A 14,883-nucleotide genomic window follows, 5' to 3' on the forward strand; every position below is an offset into this window, starting at 1 on the left:
AACATTGACATGCATGCTTGCACACATGAACACACTGACACACACATATACATTCAAACAAATCTGTGAGAGGAGAGGAGAGGAGCGTATGAATGGACAGATTAATCAGATTATAGCAGAGACACACTTAAACAGCCTGTTCTCTGGATTAGATATGGTCCTGCCTACTCCCTGTCAGAATGAAAAGAGCGTGTGAAGAGAGGAGGGGAGAGGAAAAGAGACAATATATTTTCATTATATACATCCAATATGTGTACTTACACTTCATTTATTTTGTAATTTGTTTAATTTCCATGTTATTTCTCTTTCTGTTGTTGTTGTTTGTGTTATGCTATGATGTGAATCCTAAATCCTGTATCATGTGGGAATATGGCAAGATGACACAACTGAACAAGTGAACAAAATGGAAACAAAATGTTCAGTACTATAGTTACAAGTGAAAGACAATGAGAAACCAGCCAGTGTGAATACGTGACTGATACACTCCCCTATATATTTCACCATGAAGAAGTTCTGATTTCCCCCTCAGAAGTTCAAAGAGTGCTGTTCTTTATGTGCAGCAGGGCAGCATATGGCAGCCTGTGACCAGGGCTTTGTCTGACTATTGACACCAGAGAGATGCAGAGAGGGAGGATGCGAGTGTGTGCGACTGTTCAGGGGCCGGAGGACAGCCTAACAACAACAAAGGACCAGCTTTAAGCCTGTCTCCTGTGATTTTCCAACTCAGCGAAAAGCTATTGTGACCCTGAAAAAAGTAAAGTTAAAAAGCTTAGCATGGTATGTGCTAACAACTGCCTGCCGCTTGTGTAATACAAACAAATACTTTTTGAGCAGAGACAGTCGTAGTCTTTGGAAGGGCAACTGTCCCCGTGTCTACAACCACAGGGCAGGTCGCTGCTACAACCTGTTGCTCTGTAAAGTCAGTTGAAATGTGGAGGATACTTCACTTACACATAGTGTGTCTCAGTGTATGAATGAACAGATGAAACCAGACTTTCTTTTCTTTTTTCCTCTCAACGTTTGACTCCAACTTCAGTCAGCAAGGCCATGACCCGTGTATTTGTGTGTGTGTGTGTGTGTGTGTGTGTGTGTGTGCTAATGTGCTCCATGTTGACACTTAATACAGCTTGTCCTCTGTAATTGTAGAAAATTTCTGATCATCTGTCATCTAATTTCACTGTCTTGTGTGTGTGTTTTTATGAGACTGTGAACCAGATGAGCTTCTTTGATGACTACTTCTACATTCCCAGTGGTCGCCAAATGACACACACACACACACGTGCGCACACACACACGCGCACACACACACACACACACACACACACACACACACACACACACACACACACACACACACACACACACACACATGCACACACACACACACACACACACACACACACACGCACACAAAGTACTCAGGCAGGGGCAACCGGGACTAAATCCAGACTGGTGGTTTCTCTCTCCGGCTATAAATACCCCTCTGCTTAAAACAAGATCACACACACACACACACACACACACACACACACACACACACACACACACACACACACACACACACACACACACACACACACACACACACAAGCACTGATACTCATGCAGAAAGACTCATAGAATAAAACACAAACACATCAAGACAGATTAATATGAATACACTGATGCAGCCATGGACACACACACTCTCTCGTCGTCCCTCTCTGCTCACTCTCTCTTTCTCACACACATGCACACACAAGCAAATACTCACACACAAAGAGATGGCTCTGGCCTCAGAGGAGGCTTGCTAAGCGGTCTATGATTATGGGGTGTGTCTTTGTCTCATTTAGTGGTTCCACAAGGAGACAGTCTTCTGCTGCGTCAGACAAACACACACACACACACTTATATGCAAATACCAACACACTATCACTTAGCGACAGCAAATCCCTCTGCTTGAATTTGTTAGATTGCCCTTTAGAGGAACTACACATCTAAAATGGTTGTATGTAAGAACACTTTCTTTGCAAATGTTTTGCTTTATTGAGATGATGCAGAACTCACTCACTCAAAACTCACTGAATATAGTTAAAGCATCAGCTGTGCACACTAGATATGTATCACAACACAGCAGGAAGTTATTTTTCATAATCAGTCCACTGAAGTGCATATGATCTGAAGAAAACACACACACACACACACACACACACACACACACACACACACACACACACACACACATATATATAAAATCCCTCAACACCAGATGTTTGATATTTCATTCCTCTTTTATTTTGGAAAAATATTGCGCTGTTTTCCAGTAATAAAAATGACAGGCTCTGTACATATGACATTTCTTTTAAATACAACACAGTCACAGTGGTCTCAAGTGCCTAACACATACATGCATACATACATACTTACATACATACATTATCTGCCAAATAAAAACAATCCAACTTAAATTATAACAAATTTAACAAAAAATCACAACAAAATGGAACACAAATAATTACATAATTAAATTAAAAGAATACGTCTTTCTTTAGATAACAAATAAAATAAAAACAAATGATCCTAACCAATGGCAGGCAGGGTGATGGTGTCCTTCAATTGGCTAATAGTGGAAGACTGGGAGTGAAGGGAGCAGGAGTGGGCAGTGCATACATCTGACACCACACAAAGACATCACCTCTTCTGTACACACACACTCATACACACACACCTCCATAGTGCAATGAGGTCTTGGCAGTTAAGACTAGTCCATTGTAGCTTGGCTCACCTGGAAACACAACAGCATCATCGGAGGTTGGACAAATTTGTCAATTTCGAAATTAATGTTCCATCATTGATGCAACATTAATTTCCCCTATTCTAAGTATTTTTTTGTAAATGGATAAGCAGCAAATGGAATTTGATACAGAACAACAGAAATCAATTAATACATATTGAACATTTATGGGGTTTTTTTCTGATTTGGTTCAGTTTGTCTCCCTTTGTGCTGAAAGTGTTTCCTGAGTTGCCCTGCCCAAAACATTGCCCTGTGTATCACAACCTTCAGGGGTCAGAGGCCAGTATGGCCCAACAGGATCCACGTTGGATCAATCTGCAGTCACTACTGGAGTCTTCAGTTCTCGATTTTCTGCTGAGAACCAGCTCAGCCAACACCGTCTCTGTCAGTGCTGCAGAGTTAAAGATGTATAGCTGGAGTAAAAGTCCCACTGATTTTAATTTCTTTTTTGTTTTTTTCAGGAAAGCTCCAATTGAGATTTTTTTAAATTAATTCTTAGCAGCTGCAGTTCTAACACACTTCTATCATTACTACAATGCCACCATCTACTCTGCAGCACTGCACAGAACATGAACTGTTCAATATCCATGACAGCTTTTACACTGCATTGTAAAACCACAGCACATAACAGTACTACAACAGTACTTCAAAAGTTCTCAGTACTCCAAAGGTACTACACTGTTCATTCAATCAGTACTCCACGGTACTACAATATCATCGGTCAACATCCAAGTCAATACTTCACTGTTTATCGGGAGAGAAGAGTTCATCCTGGTATGAGCAGTAATACCAATCATCCAGTACTCCAACAGACATCAAACGTGATCTTCATCAGTTCTCCAGCAGCCATCATTTGACTGCACGAGTACTCCTTCAGCACTGTTTCTGTACAAAGTTTGTACAATTGCTAGCACTGTCTTTTGGTACTTTGTCCATAGCACTGAGTCAGCATTAGATCTACATGTCCAGTATTCACCAGCAGTACCGCAGAAGTACTAAGTCCTTGCCAAGTTGGTACTGACTCTGTGCTGGTTCAGCAGCACCTTGGCTCAAAGTCCTCCGGTAAATCCCCGGGAACAGCAGCAAACAGCAGGAGTAGAACCTCCTGGAGACAAGCTGAGCTCTACTGCTCAGGACTGGTGTGTGTGGACCGCCATAAACCAGAGGAAACTAATCCGGTCTGATCTGGTCTGTACTGGTATCATACCTGTAATACAGAAAGAAAAACATCAGTGTTTAGCGTGTTTTCATAAACAGTGTAAGTGCTGAGAGTAGTTGCATTTATTTTATATATTTGCCAGGTAAATAAATATATTTTTGAGAACTCACCTCTGTAGCGATGATACATTCATCTTTCTGGTCCGATATGACGTAAACGGACTGGTATTTGGTGTCGGTGGTACACTGGTACCTGCTGTCACTGGGACATTGGTATTCAGCATCACTGGTTGACTGGAATTTGACGTCACTGGTCGACTGGCATTTGACATCACTGGTCGACTGGTATTTAAGATCACTTGCTGCGTGATAGTTCAGATCGCTGGATGACTGATACTTTGCTTCGCTGCAGCTTGGCAACTCCTCCACGTGTTTCTTTTCTGATGCATCACTATGGGACAAAGAATAACACAAACAGATTCAGAAATGCTGTCCTTCATACAACAAATGCAAAAGTCTCTACATGTAGATATATTAGGGCATGACACAAAATTTCCAAGCGGTATTCCTATTTAAGTGTATATTTTGACAGCTATGTACCTGTTTTGTCTCTTCCTGTATATTTCCTCCGAGTCGAAATCATCCAGCATTTCACATTTGACCTCTGGTTCTTCGTGCTCCTCTTCTTTACACATCAACAACTCCTCAGGCCGGAGCTCGTGGACCAGGTTGTACTCCACACTGGGATAGCGAGTCTTAAAGCCATTCTTCTCTGATCCATTGAGTCCACTGATTCCACTCAGACCACCCAGCGACCCTGCGAGGTCTGAATGGTAATCTGCCTTCTTGTTGGTGTTTTTAACTGACGTGGTCATCATAGCGCCCAGTTCCTTGTCACTGCGCAGACAATTGTTGGTGGTTGTCAGGTTGTTCATGGTCTCATGGCTGTCGCTGTGGAAACTGTCACCGTTGTGACTCTGCCGCTCTTGCAGTTTGACCCGAATGTACACCACCAGCACCGAGCAGCCGATCAGAATCACGAGAACGAGGAAGACACCGGCGCACACGGCCGTCCACGGGAATCCGCTATGGTCATCCTCCTCGTCTAGAGCATTGCCACTTTCTGCAGAAGAATATCGCCGGTCCGGTCCATCCACCACTGGCTGAAGCCTGGGAGCCTCTGGTAAGAGGAACTGGCAGTTGTGACCGCCATAGCCAGGCACACAGGCGCACACGTAACGGCCGCCACGCTCATGGCAGGTGGCTCCATTGTGGCAGGGGTTGTGAGAGCAGCGGGAGATGGGGGAGCTGCAATTTTTGCCGGTGTAGCCTGCAGAAGAAGCAGAGTTAAGAGTTAAGAATGAAACTAATATGAAGTTACAAAAAACCCCAAAAAACTACGTAAACATAATCCCACAAGAGAGTCTGTTTAGAGCTTTCATACCTGGAGGGCAGGTACAGGTGTAGCCATTCACCCCCTCCTGACAGGTCCCGCCATTCTGACAAGGGAAGGACAGACAGAATCCAGAGATGCTGCTGCTGTCCTCACAGTTAGGACCAGAAAATCCCTCAGGGCACTGACAGAGGTAGGAGTTCACCAGATCCACACATTCTGCACCTGCAGAGCGGAGAGGGATTGAGACAAAGACTTGAGGGTTAGTCCCCAGATATTTCACTTCGTGGTTCAGGTTTCATTGTAGGTGAGGGTAAACATTAAAAACACAGAAGACAGCGTACCATTCAAACAGGGGTTGGAGGAGCAGTGGTCGATTTTCTTCTCGCAGTTGAAACCAGCATATCCCATCGGGCACTGACAGAAATAGCCACCTTCAGGGTTATCGACACAATGTCCGCCATTGAAGCAAGGCCCATCTGCGCAGGTATTAGCGCTCAACTCACAGTTGTTGCCGTAGAAACCAGGTGGGCAGGTGCATTTGTAGCCACTGTCATTATCCTATATCAGAAAGAATGTAAACAGTGTTTACACAGAGGCTTGTTGCCTTGAATGTACTTGTTTTTGTTATCAAAATACCACCTCTCTGTCACTGTTTATCTCCCCTAGTACTCACCATGCAGCTGCCTCCATTGCGACAGGGGTTTCCAGAACATTCGTTGACCTGGATCTCACAGCTGGCACCTGTGAATCCAGGTAGACAGGAGCAAGTGTAGCTGCCCTGGCCAGTGTTGGTACAGGTGGCTCCATTAAGGCAGGGCTTATGGTGTGTACAGTAGTTCAGATCTGAAAAAAATCAACAATAAACAACATTTAAAAACACCTCTGTATAACTAAGAAACAAAGACGACTGACTGAATCTCAAGGGGTCCCAACAAAGTGGTAAATCTCTCAGTAAACTCACCCTGGTTGCAGAAGAGCCCACCCCATCCCTCCTGGCAGTTACATTGCCAGGGCTGTTGGCAGGTGCCATGGAGGCAGCCCGGGTAACGGATACAGTCATCACAGTAACGCCCACTGAAGCCCACACGACACCTGGGAACACAACGTTCATTAATTACTGTTAAAAACAAGGAAAACAGAAGATTCGGAAAAAAACGTACTTGCTGCATTAAAATGTTACATTGATCTATTTAAGCAAAAAGGGCGATTTCCTTGCTTTCTGCACTTACTTGCACTCTCCTGGTTTATCACAGAAGCCATGTTCTTCATCACAGCCAGGAAGACAGATTGCTGCAGAGAGGAAACAAATAGTGACAGGTGAATTATGGGAATTTCAGTGCTGGAAACATGTTTACCCTCCATCAGTATCCCATTCACACAGGACTTTTTCAAACTGCTGCCGGCTTGGCACCCCGGCCTTCTTATCTGTTTGTGTGTCTTGCAGTCTGCCTGGTGGCGTGCTCTCCTATCTGTCTACAGTCTCTTTGATTCTCTTCTTCTAGATATACTCTGTCACAGAGACTTAGTACACCATGTTTGGTGGTTCGAGTCACTCTGGACCAAACTTAGCTGCCAGAGTGGAAAGGGATAAAATCTTGAGGCTTTATCAGGGTCATCAGGTTGTTCGTGACCACAGGCTGAAATGTACTGGTTTCTTTAATGTTGCACAAGTGGCTGAAAATGTTGCCTCTCAGCTCTAACAGCCCACAGGGGGCTACAACAGCTTTGGTCACCAAAGGGGGGAACCAGCCAACAAGCCCTCTCCTTTAACATGGTTGCTCTCCAACACAAAAGCGTCCCACACAAAGCCTCCTTTCTCCCCTTGACTGTGGGTCAGAAGTCCCTTTTCTCACCCTTGGCCCCTCTCCTCCTCCTCCCAACTCTCCCCTCCTCCCTCTGATCCTGCTCTCCTCCCTTCCTCTTCCATCCACCTATCCCCTCTCTTCTCCTCTGCTCTTCTTGCTCTCCTTTTCTGCACTCTCCTTTCCCTCCTCTGCTCCTCCTCACCCCCCCCCCCCCCCCCCCCCCCCCAGGGCCAGCTGGTCTGTGTGGAGCTAACCACCAGACAGCTGCTCCATTGTCTCCTCTCACCGAGCAGCTGCCCCCTCCACAACAATACACAACCCCGCTTGGCCAATCACCGGCCCGAGCCCCAACAATACAGGACCCCCACTTGGCCAATCGGGGAGGAGGTTTGGGGTGAGGAGGCCCCAGTGGTCTAATGGAAGGCACGCGGCGTGTGAATTACTGAGGAGCCAGTGCGGCTCATTAGAATGGAGGCCTCTGGTGCTATGGGATAACTAACTGACGCCTGTTGCACACGGGCCCCGCATTAGGAGGTGGAAAAAGTCCATAAACAATAAGGATAGGCAAGTGACTGCTGGGGACATTAACTCTGAAAAGTAGTTTTAGAAACTTTGTAGGAATTCAAAACAATCAGAGTATTTGCCTCATCAGTGATAATTTGTGGCTATTTACAGTTTTGACAGTAAAATAATGCTTTTTTAAAGCTCGTAGTCTTTTCAGTCTGAGTCAAAACAAATGTAAAGCATGAATTATTATTCCTGATGTACTGAAGCAGCATTTTGGGGCCAGATGCTTTATGTAAACATCAGCACCTGATACTAATGACTGTGCTGCTCTTTCAACAAATCTATCCAACAGGCAGCTGTTAGTGAATTCAAATATTAACTAGTGCAATACTGCTATGGTGAAGCCTGTTCCTTTCATCCCCTGTTTATGGCCTTTCCACGTGTTGATGTTTAATCAACCTGAAAGATAGTGATGGATTAAAAATCAAACCCACTTACGTTCAGTGCAGTACTGTCCCTTCCAGCCAGAGTTGCATATGATCTCTCCACGCTCGCCACAGGTAAAGTGCCCGAAGGCATCGTCTCGTGGCCGACAGAAGACAGAGCAGCCATCGCCGTAGTAGTGCTCGTCACACAGGAAGCGATAAGAGTAACGCAGCTCCGTTCTTCCAGATGTCTGCATGTCCTTGGACCATTCCTCTCCCACAGTGAGGTGACGCTGAGTGGTGATCCTGCTGATCAGATGCTCTGGGTTGTCTGCAAAAGTGAATGATGGAACATGTTATTGCTTGTAAGTTATTACTGTTAGTATTGTGATTGGATGCTCAACAGCATGAAGTTCTGCTGATCAGTCACCAGTTTGGTACACAGGGGGTTTTATGAGAGCAGCACTATGTCATTGCTATACGTTGTCAGTTATGTTTGTTTTGTTTACAAAGGATTTCAGACCTTTGGTCTCCTCTATAGAAAGACAGCCACACACACACTAGTATTTTGGACCATGTGGCTGCTACACTGCCAAAAATAAAAAGTAAAATAAAAAAGTGGTAGATGTTGTTGTGTGAATTAAAACAATGATTGTAAGTAGCAAACTGTGCACTCTCATTTTACAAATAGACCAATAACACAATGAAAACCTTGGTGTCCACCAGATTTTCCATTGTCTCCACCACCAATACACACACACTCTCTCATGCCGCCAGTTAGTCATTATTAGTGCAGTGATAAAAGCAGGACGTAAAGATAACAGCAGCAAATATCTAACCACAGGGCCAAATCACAACTGGCACCTGCACCTGGGTGGCCTTTTCCTGTGTGATGTTAAAGAAAGCCTGGTAGTATAAAACATAAAGACTGTCTTTGAATTAAGTTCCTTATCACCATGATGTTCAAATTGGGTAAAGTCAAAGAACAGCCATTGCGGTAAAGACATAAAAGCCAGGTTTTATGCCAGCAGGTGGCTGCTTACTTTAGAACATTTTTGTTTGATGAAATATTAACCCTTTAACGTATGTTAATAATTTAACATGTCATCTAATTTTAAAGGAGGATCTACGTGTAGAATATAACTGGCTCTTAAGTGTAAGAAAAAGAGAAAAAATATAAAATATTTTTTAGACTGAGAGTGTCCTGTTTTAGCACTAATGACTGAGCACTAAGTGAAAAATGTGCTACTGAAAGAAAACCAGGCCACTATCAGCCTTCTGGCCTGTCTTTGAGTTACACTGCTGCCTTCTCTGGCTGCCACCCACCTGTTGTCAGGTCGTCCAGGGAGTCAGTGTGCAGAGCTTCAATGATCAGTGAAAACGTCCCCTGAGGAGAGACAGAGAGAGTCAACAGCTGCTTGGCCTGGAGGCCTCCCTCCCCTCCGCAGAGCAGCAGAGGGCCATTAGGAGGCCTCCCAATAAACTTCACAGCCTAATTCCCGTGTTGATTAGAGGCCTAATAAGGGCCACTACCTGCTCCCTTTTCACACCCCTGCTACTATCACACTCTGACACCGCCGTAAAACCAAACGAGGCGGAATTTCACGCTGCGCTGCCAATGATGTGCCAACTCAGAGGATGTTAAATTTCCCACCACGGTTGGTCGGAGGAGAGAAGCGTTTGGTGAAAACACCCCCCCCTCCACACACACACACACACCCTCCTCCCCTCCCCGTTTTATCCCTCCAAAGAGCACAGAAATACTACAATAGCCCCTCTCACACACTGCTGACAAAGACCCTCACAAGTGTTGAGTTTGGGAGCATCTGTTGCGTTTTGCACTCTTCAAAGCTAATGTGTCCCACTGGAATAAGACTATAATAACTTCACAGTCTGCCCACGGTTTTCATTACTCCCTCGAAATCTGACATAAATCATAAAATAGACCGCACGGCAGATATATCACACTATAAACTATAAATTAAATGCATATAGAGTTCATATCCAACGGGAATCTTGCAGGGAAATGTGATGTCTTTAAGGGCAAAATGCCAAAAAAGTACAAAATCACAATTTACAGATTATGAATGGATGGCGATTTATTGCTGGGAAGATGACATTAAAACAGTATGATATATCATATCCCATATAAGACGCCTATGAACACTCACCGGCCATGTGAACCCGAAGGGAAAGCGGACTGGGTTGGTGAAGCTGTCCGCATTGGTCTCCGGCACCTGGAAGGAGTTGGAGCCGAGGACGGGAGTCACAGCCCCGCCATAGGTGCAGGGAGGCTCGGGGGAGACGTTGGCCTGGTAATGTTTCAGACAAATCCGAAAGAAAGTCTTGCATTCACACTGCTGGTGGCCCTGCGGATGTGCGGAGCCTCCGGCGCAGCAGTTGGCGTTCCCCGCTATCCCTTTCTTGTTGAGAAACTCCTGCAGCTTCAGCTCAAACACTCCGGAGCACAAAACCTAAAGAGTTAACACACAATCAGAGTCAGTTCGGTGTGTTTGAGACAGGTAACTTAAGGGTGTTTTTGCAAATATGAGCATTATTCTTATGCGGAAATGATTTGAATAAGTATTGAGCTACAAAATATATGGGGAAAATCACTGCATGTTTTTAATAGTCTACCCATTAATATTACAATCTATCTTCATTGGACCTACCTGGCAGGTGAGTAGGGAGAGAGTGACAACCAGGAGCAGAGACAGGCGTCCCATTGTGTTGACAGCCCTTCAAGCAGTGAAAGGTCCACAGGTCCGAGAAGCCCGGCTCAAACAATCATGGAGAAAGTTTTAAAAGCTTCCCGTTAAGTCAGAGTCAAGGTGAACTCTTGACGCGCAGGAGGGAAGATGAGGTGAAACTTGTCCTTTGGTGCGTCTGTCTTCTACCCCTCTACTTTCCCATAAGAGGCAAGAGTTTTTTGTTTTTCTTTTCTTCTTTTCGTTTTTTTTAACAGAATGGAAGAAAATAAAAGTTTTACAGTGTAAAGTAATCCTCAACAGAAGGATCCCCCTGGAGAAGCGTGAGTGAAATCCCCGATGGAAATATGAGTTAATTCCAATCAATCGATGTAGGAGAAAGAGGCAGCTCTCGATGGCCTTGTTTATTTTTCCACTTGATTGATAATGATATGCTGATCCTAAACACAGAAAACAAGTCTCCGTCTCTCGCTGTCTCTCTCTGTATAACAGTGTGTTTGTCTGATGGGTCTTCTGCCCTGCACAGGGTTTTATACCGGGCCAGCAGGCGAGGGGTAATAAGATGCAAATGAGCCTCTGCTCCTCATCTTCCCCTCCCTCCGCCACAACCACAAGTCCGTCCCCGGGGCCATCACAAAGAAAGAGGAGGGGGGGGGGAGTGGGGAAGGGGGGTGCACACAACTTTTCTAAACCCGCCCCCACTCCTCTCTTTCTCTCAAAGGGACAGACCAAATGGCTACTGAGCTGTTAAATGTGCAACAACCCCTTGCTTCCCCTGATGCCTCCCTCCTCCTCGGAACAACACACAGGGCCCATTTACATTCCGACAAATTCTTTAACCTCTGCACGAAATCCTCCACATCCATCGCAGCATCAAGTGATTTATACAGGCGGCAGCCAGTCCGAGGGTGGCTTCTCATATCTGGGGTTATGGTAAAGCCTGCGCTTGGCCTGTTCCCTGCATGGCCAGCCGGCCGGCCAGCCGTCCCAACTGCGTTACAACGACCATCTGCTCCGCCGCATTCCTATGGTGTTACCCCTGCCGTGGTTTTCACATGTTCACACCCCCCCCCCCCTCAAACAAGTCGATCTGTTCTCATTACCTTATCTTTATTTCTTGGCTTCATCATACCTCTCCACGTGCGCATTCATTTGCTGTTGTATCTTACCTTACACATCACTTTCGTGCAAAGAACTCGGTTTACAGTCCATTACCTTTTGCCCCATATATGAAACTGTACATATGTTCTTGGCAGTAGCTACTTTCCAAATTTTCACTAATATAAATTATATTTTGAACTATTTTAAGAAGATGGAGTCCAGCTTTATGTGCTTGAAGCTTAAATATTCTTTGAAAGAAAACCCAAACCACGTGCGCAAAGAAGAGCACCAAACCACGCACACGCTGGCTACAGCCCAGCACACCTAAACCGTTTTCACCGCATGCCTGTATTTCCCTTACTTGCTGTTTGGTGGAGGCAGTAAAAAAAAAAAAAAAAAACAAGACTTGGTGGTGTGTCACTCGCGTGGCTGTCATTAAGGGACTTTGTGAGGAGGGGGAGGAGGGGGAGGAGGAGGAGGAGGACGAGGAGGGGAGGCATGGAGGGAGTAAAGTTTTTTTTTCTTTGTGCTTTCAGCTGTATGGTAATTGGGCCGGCAGCACCTGCTCTCCCACAATAATACATCACCAGAGAGAAAGAGAGGGAGAGAGAGAGAGAGAGAGAGACCATGAGCGGTTGCATAAACAATAATCTTACAAAATGTTTGATAACTAAATATCACATTTCCTGCGTACAATCAAAAGAGATAAAACATTATATACTACAACTACAGCGGCCTTAGACACAAGTCCTTGAAAGTATAATGTGTGTAGTATAAGAACATAACACTGACTCCTCATATGGACCCACTGTCTAATTTACATATCTGTGTGTATCCGCAGAAAAATGCGGGGAAGAATTCGCACTTGTTGGCATGATGATGATGTTATTATGAGCTTATCTCTGGCTGTGAAGCAGCTGAGGATGTTGGTACATCATGAATATTGTCCACTTTTCTTTAAACCTAAAGGGCAAAGCATCCACAATTCTCTGCTGTTTTGTGATTCTGCTATGAAAGCATTGATGCTTTATGTGGTTTTGATTTATAAGGCAAGGACTATGGGAATTCATTGCAAATTAAACTCTAATGATTTAAGATAGATACAGGCTGAAAAAGGTTAACTGATCTATCTATCTATCTATCTATCTATCTATCTATCTATCTAATCTGTTCACAAAAGGGAAATGAAAGGCTGGGGAGGGAGTTGCTCATTGGACAGAACTGCCAGCTGATTGGGTTTTGCTGTCACACTTGTCAATCAGCTCAACCTGCACAACACACCAGAACAACAAAGATCCGGATAGGACCTCCTTTCTTCTGAATGATTTCTTTATTAATGGAGCAGGTATGTTTACACATATGAGCACAAATATATGAGCACTGGGTGTTTGGGGGGTTGGGGTTTCTCAATGAACAGCTCTAGAAGCTGCTCCCTTTACACATCTATTTTGATCAGCTGCTGTCCCCCAAGACATAAGACCTTCATTCACACCCCTCTACTAAGTCCATCTTTGTCTATATATAGTCAACTTTCAGTCCATCATGACAGCACACACAGTGCTGATGTATTGCAGTGTGTTAGAGCTGGTGGTGCATAAGTTTGATGGCTATTATTCCCTCTGGGTCAGTGTATGGATAAATGAGAAGCCTATGTCTAATGTGGCTGCGTGTCCGTGATATGCTCTTTACACCCCTTGAGGCTGATTGAAGGGCCTTTAACCTTAAGCTTTAACACTATTATCCTTGCCTGCCACCGTCTTTCCAGATACCCGTATGTGTGTTTAGCTATGGGACGCTGCTCCGAGCTGCTCATTTCATTTAACCAGTTGATTTCAGCCCCCGTCTCAATAGCCTACAATGCTCCTATGTGGCGTGGCGTAAAATCCCTCTCTTGAAGCCTTTTATTTACACTCATCCCGACTTTCAGAGGTTCCCGGTACTCTTTCTCTCCCTCCCTATATTAGGCCAATACACTATCAGTCATTCATCACCATGACGTGGCACACATTTTCCGATTACGCCAGCAAACCGTGACTGAAAGGCATGGGGAGATGGAAAGTGACCCCCCCCCCCCCCCCCCCAAGCGCACGCACACACACATCCACCCAGTCTCTCGTTCACCACCATCAAGACGACATTTTCCCCTAAAACATAATTTATGCCAGGAGATTTTCTAATTGTGTCTTAAGGAAACTGCAGGAACTCCTCCCCTCTGATCCCTCTTTGTGTGTGTGTGTGTGTGTGTGTGTGTGTGTGTGTTTGTGTGTATGCACGTGTGTGTGTGTGTGTGTGTGTAAGAGAGAGAGGTTAAAAAATTGTTTAACTGGAGGTCGATTGTTTAACTGAAGTGCTTTCCTATTGTCTATGTGTGTACGTGTAACTGCGTGTGCGCGTGTGTGTGAGTCCGTGAGTGTGTGTGTGACCAGGAGCTCTGTGACACGCAGTGGGACAACAAAGGAAGAGGTCTCGCGCCCCGCCGCCCATTCATCCCTTTCTCTCGCGAAGTAATTCCCATTGATTCTTATTGAACAGCGAGTCGCGAGCCCCTCGGGGGAGAGCCGTGTGATTTGTGAAGGGTCGCGAGGACAAGACACGCCCCTCCTCGAGCCCCGGCCATCTGCTCACCAAACACCACAACACCAACCAACTACCAAATGGCTTCCCTCACCTCTATCTCTCTAATAAGTTTCTTCATTTCTCCTCTTATATCCCCCTCTTCTTCTTTCTAACTCTGTCAGTCTCTTCCTCCCACCTTTCTGTCATCCCTCCATCTCTTACTCCCTCATTTCTCTCTGCATCCTCAGATTCACAGGCCAAATGCCTCTGAAGGTGAAGCTACTAGAGGGTCCCTGGGCCAAATCACAGTGGAGGCATGCAATGGTTATGAGGTGGCCATATGGCTTGTGTGTGTGTGTGTGTGTGTGTGTGTGTATGCGCGTGTGCCAAGAAATGGATGGATGGCTGTCGTGGGAACCTCCACATCATCACCATCACACCAAACACACACACA

At 45.2% G+C, this 14,883-nt stretch overlaps 1 protein-coding gene across 1 annotated transcript; it reads right to left on the reverse strand.

The window, feature by feature from the left end:
* Positions 1–2,297: 2,297 nt before the first annotated feature.
* On the reverse strand, positions 2,298–11,016 carry dld (deltaD). The gene is made up of 12 exons (XM_041035042.1): positions 10,737–11,016; positions 10,236–10,538; positions 9,391–9,451; positions 8,138–8,395; positions 6,557–6,617; positions 6,289–6,419; positions 6,001–6,170; positions 5,669–5,885; positions 5,376–5,549; positions 4,532–5,261; positions 4,103–4,382; positions 2,298–3,980 (listed from the first exon to the last, which is right to left on the reverse strand). Exons 1-12 carry the CDS (start codon positions 10,788–10,790, stop codon positions 3,975–3,977), a joined length of 2,445 nt encoding a protein of 814 aa, XP_040890976.1. The 5' UTR covers positions 10,791–11,016; the 3' UTR covers positions 2,298–3,974.
* Positions 11,017–14,883: the final 3,867 nt, after the last annotated feature.

This window comes from Toxotes jaculatrix, chromosome 1 (genome assembly GCF_017976425.1).
Source record: "Toxotes jaculatrix isolate fToxJac2 chromosome 1, fToxJac2.pri, whole genome shotgun sequence".
NCBI classification, from domain to species: domain Eukaryota; kingdom Metazoa; phylum Chordata; class Actinopteri; family Toxotidae; genus Toxotes; species Toxotes jaculatrix.